This window comes from Belonocnema kinseyi, chromosome 6, assembly GCF_010883055.1.
Source record: "Belonocnema kinseyi isolate 2016_QV_RU_SX_M_011 chromosome 6, B_treatae_v1, whole genome shotgun sequence".
Taxonomy (NCBI): Eukaryota; Metazoa; Arthropoda; class Insecta; order Hymenoptera; family Cynipidae; genus Belonocnema; species Belonocnema kinseyi.
The window spans coordinates 48,585,831-48,590,777 of record NC_046662.1 but is presented as its reverse complement, the minus strand read 5'-3'; the positions used below and the strand labels follow the sequence as shown (position 1 = coordinate 48,590,777).

At 40.4% G+C, this 4,947-nt stretch overlaps 2 protein-coding genes across 2 annotated transcripts in view; both read left to right on the top strand.

The window, feature by feature from the left end:
• LOC117174953 (receptor-type tyrosine-protein phosphatase kappa) overlaps positions 1 to 1,775 on the top strand; it is a 108,687-nt gene extending 106,912 nt beyond the window's left edge. Inside the window, exon 13 of the mRNA XM_033364420.1 lies at positions 1,695 to 1,775. Coding sequence (XP_033220311.1) covers positions 1,695 to 1,775 — 81 coding nt within the window. The remainder of the gene's footprint in view (positions 1 to 1,694) is intronic.
• A 54-nt stretch (positions 1,776 to 1,829) lies between these two features.
• Positions 1,830 to 4,718, top strand: LOC117175373 (the record flags this gene model as incomplete). Its single annotated transcript, XM_033365082.1, has 1 exon — positions 1,830 to 4,718. A coding segment is annotated over one exon (2,889 nt), but the record flags the coding sequence as incomplete, so codon positions are not given.
• Between the last annotated feature and the right edge of the window lie 229 nt (positions 4,719 to 4,947).

Below are 4,947 nucleotides of genomic sequence, written 5' to 3'. Positions count from 1 at the left end.
TAGTCTGCAATGACGTTGAATATTTTCTGTTATTTGAAGTTTTAACTATTTATTTTCTATCTAGTCTGAAATGGCTTTACGTATTTTCTGTTATTTGAAAAGATACCTATATTTTCTATTTAGTCTGAAATGGCGTTAAGTATTTTCCGTTATTTGAAGTGTTATCTATTTATTCTCTATCTAGTCTGCAATGACGTTGAATATTTTCTGTTATTTGAAGTATTAAATATTTACTTTTCATCTAGTTTGAAGTAACTTCAATTATTTTCTGTTATTTGAAGAGTTATCTATTTATTCTCTGTCTAGTCTGCAATGACGTTGATTATTTTCTGTTATTTGAAGTTTTAACTATTTATTCTCTATTTAGTCTGAAATGACATTACGTAGTTTCTGTTATTTGACGAGTTAAATATTTATTTTCTATCAAGTCTAAAATGACGTTAAATATTTTCTGTTATTGGAAGTGTTAACTATTTTCTATCTAGTCACAAATGATGTTACGTATTTTCTATTATTTATAGAGTTAATTATTTTTATTCCATTTAGTCTGAAATGTCTTTATGTATTTTTGGTTATTTAAATAATTAACTACTTATTTTCTATCTAGTCTGAAATGTCCTTAAGTTTTTTCTTTTATTTGAAGAGTTGACTTGATCGATAGTGTTGATTTCTACTTTCACGTGTTGTGGAATGACATCTACACTGACTGATGGTAACTACCTCTGATGGTAATACAAATTTATTTAAAATCACTTGTATTATAAATGTAAGACCTGACTTCAGATAGCGTGTATTTCTGGAAAAAAAATATTCTTCTTTCGATCTCTCTAATAGCTTAATTGGCGGCGATAAGGAATTTAAACTTTTTTTTGCACTTTGAACTTTTTTAAATGAATGCATAATATCTGGAGAATATTGTGTCAGAATTTCAAGTTAATCATGGCAAAATTGACGGAGTAATGAGTATTTCAGTATAAAAGAATTATCAAGTTTTATTTTGAATTTTTTAGTGTGCAAAACTTTAAAGCGATTTCCTGATACTTGTTATTTTTGAAGTCCGTGTACGCCATAACTTAAAATCTACTGGACCAAGTGCTTCGAAGTGCTACGAAAAATTAAAAAATCGAAAAAAAGTTCTCCCAGGATTACCTCGAGAAACTTCTCCTTAAAGAAATGAATTTTGATTTTTTGTTTCACATGATTCTGTTTTAAGTTAGGAAGTACACCGCAAAACAAGTTTGTTCGATGCGCCTCCGAAAATTCACTGTCTCTCGCTTAATTTTAAATATTTTGCAGTGAAAATTTAGGAAAATATTGTTTGAATGTTGTATTATTATACGGAAGTTGACTGAATAAACCTATAATAGAAAAGAACCCGACCGGCAATTGGAAGTTTTAAGGTTCGATTCCCTGTGGAGCGAAGAGAGTCGATCTTTTTTCTGAAAAATTTTAATTTTATAATTTAAAAAAATAAGTTTTCCGTCTTGTTTGAAATGACCTTTCGTATTTTCTGTTATTTGAAGATTTAACTTGATCGATTTTGTATATTTCTAATATCACGGATTGTGGAATGATATCTACACTGATTGATGGTAACCATCTCTGATGATAATACAGATTCCTTTAAAATTACTCATCTTCTAATAATGTTCTTACTAGGTTTCTAGTACTTGATTCTTTTGCTTTTGTTTCAGACGGAATACAAGTACTGTTACGATCTGGTTTTACACTACGTGCTGCACTATCTGAACAAGGAAATGAACGAGAAAAAGTGAGAAAGCGAGTTGAGGGACGAGCTGTGGTTCATCGATTTTGGTCGTGGGGCAGCCTTGCCTCTGACACCAGAGGAAGCTCCTGCCGATGGGGAGGCGGTGATCCCCTGCGCTCAAGGTCGCATCGTTGTTGAATCAGCAAGACCGGCACAGCCGCATTTTGCAACATGTTCAACATACCGCAGACACATGATACATTCGAATGGAACAGCACCTGCCGGAGGAATATCCTTGCCTGGAGATCAGGGAAGGGGTGCCATCTCCAAGAAGGCGGTACCGCAGAGTCCAGCATCAAGGCCTGATGACCTAGGCGTAACGCCTTGGTACTTTGATGACTATTCAATGGACGTGCCGCCAGGACCCGGCGATCAGAGCTCGTACCCCTCGCATTATTACAACGGGAGAGAAAACATCAGGCCGGAACTCGCTTCAACAAGAAACAGCAGTATGGAGAACGATCAATCCAGACCGTCATCGACCTTGCCCAGGAAAGCTTGTATGGACATTAGAGACGCCATCGCTCTCTTGGACGAGACTTGCCCCAACCCAGAAGCCAGTCCTTCCCTCACGCCTCGAACTCCCAGAACACCCTTGACACCTTACCCTCGAAATAAACGCGCCCGATCAAAGAGCAGCGACAACTCATCAAACTACAGCAACGAACGCCTAAGTGAAAGGTCTGTCGATAACCCGAAATCTCACGAAAAGGAGAAAAAGAGACCCTTTCTGAGAAAGATCGGAATTTCCAAAACGGAGGATCGACCTTTCTTATACAAATTTACTCCAAAAATCATTGGCAAGCCCTACTTGGAAAAGATTGGTCCTAGCAGAGCAGTGGAAAAACCCTTTTTGGATCAGATCGGTTCGTCCAAGACCTTGGACAAGTTCATATTTGATACACCCAAGATAGAGCGCAAGAAGGAAAATATGGTTCCGATATTCACAACATGTCTGGAGAAACAAAAAGAGCTTGCGATGTCACGTGGAGAGACCAAGAGCTTCCCTGAAAGAAGGCGCTCTGGCAAAGCTTACTTGTCCAAGATGTACTCTTTTGAAACCGAAGACCTCGATGAATCCCTTCCTTTAAAGAATCATCGCGATCCTGTTCGTGTAGCGTCCTTGAACGATGTTCTAGATGCAGGACCCAGCAGTATGCCTCACATCGAAATTCCTTGTAGTCAAAATAACACGAAGTTGAAACCCATATCTACCAGCGCAGTGGAACTCGTTAAGTGCAGAGTGACAACGAGCGAGGAGATTGTTTCATCCACCACGTGCCTAAGTTCTCCTGCAGAAACCACGAGCTGGGAGTACTCACCCAGGCGGAAGCACTGGACCAAGATGATCTCATCGACACCGAAGATGTTGGTTCGAAGGAGGCCGGATGGTCCTGATTCCAAAGACGGCATTCGAAGCGATGATAGTACACCCAACTCCCCGACCAAGAGGACTATTTCCTCAGTTTCTCCTGAACTCCGAACCTACAAACAGGCGGAAGTTGCATTTATTAAAAGCCTTGAGTTCTCGCCCTCGAAGACGAGACGCCAAGGATCAGAGGACATACTAGACAAAAAGAATAATACACATGCCCAGATTGAGAGGTGGGGTATCTCTTCAGACAATCTCAACATTTCCAGGGAAACTGTCGCGTCATACGAACCTTCATCCTTTTCTCTAGGACCTCAAAGTGAAGCCAACTCTCTGGAATCTTCTAAACTAGCCGAGAGTGTAGGTAAAGAGACTTTCAAGCAGCTGCAAGAGAAATTCAAGTTGCAAGGAGTACCAAATGAGACCTATGCCGCCTTCAAACAGAGAACTAAAGGTCAATTCCCAACAGCGGTTGGACTTCGTAGAGTTATCGCCAGGGAAAAGATGATTTCGCCTACTTACGATATCAGCAATTCTCTAAAATCTGAAAAGATGAGAAGTGAATCTCCAAAAAGGACTTTGGTGTCTGAGAGGTGTAAGTTGTCTGAAGCTTCTGGGGCATCTGAAGAAGAGGCTGAGCCCCCTCCTGAAGATAGCTTAAGGCTCCGTGTTCGGAGAGGAACGATGAGATCGGTATTGAGGAAGCAGGATGGAGTGGATCATCTGAGTGATCAGGAATCCGATACCAACGCTTCCTTAAAACGCACAAAGGGAAAGATCCTCCATGAACCTTCTCAGGAGACTATGGACCTTCTGACTGAGTTGCGCAAGGTCAAAAGTCTTTTGAAGACTCCATCCATGGAAAAGGATTTCGATCTAGAGAAACTGAAAGACGTGACAAAGCTGCCAAAGAAGGTTTTATTAACTGACAAGGAATTCTGCCTCTCTTTTGAGAGAGAAAACAGTATTCGTATACCTTCAAAAGTGAATACAGTTGCAGTTCCTGCTGATCAGTTAGAACCAAAAACCGAAACCCAAGACATTAAGAAACAGAATCGAAAACCAGTGGCTGCTCTTTTTGAGAAAAGGTGTATGTCCCTCGACTTTGTTGATGATGAGCGACCTCCAAAACCGGAACCCAGAACGATTTCTCTAGCTTCGGGTAGAGTTCTTCTTTCCGAAACGGAAGAGGTTCTAGACTCCTCTGAACTCGCTTTGAATGGCGACTCGAAAAGCATCTATTCCGATGTCTTCAACACTCCTGACGAGCTAGAGGAAAAGGTGAACAGCATCAGCGTTTTGGAATCAGAGCCTAAACCGAAGCCCAATCATTGTCTCGAGGTGGATGTTGGGAATACTCTCGACCAAAAGGGAAGTCAAAAGAAGAAGTTGCAGCCTCAGGGTCGAACGAGTGATGCCTATGAGATTATATCGCCCAGGACAACACCCTTCAGAATGAAAAAACGTTTGGGGCGGATTTCAGTAGAAGATACGATGAAGCAGGAGAGTTTTACTTTAAACAAAACGGACTGTAAGTCGGTCATCGTACAGAAGAAAACCAAGTGCTTCCCCTTATAACGCAACGCACAAGGCGAAGGTTAGGTTACCCCAGCTTTTAAATCGTTTGTTCCGAATTATTGACTCGATCTATTGACTGATTGTCTTACAAACTTTGAGAAGACCAACTGATCGGGTCATTTCCCGGGACAAGCTTTCGGACCACTTTTCTATTTAACTAGAGTAAAGGAAGTCGAGAGATTTCGGCATAGGTTTCTAAAATAATCAATGAGTCGAGTTTCATCCATAC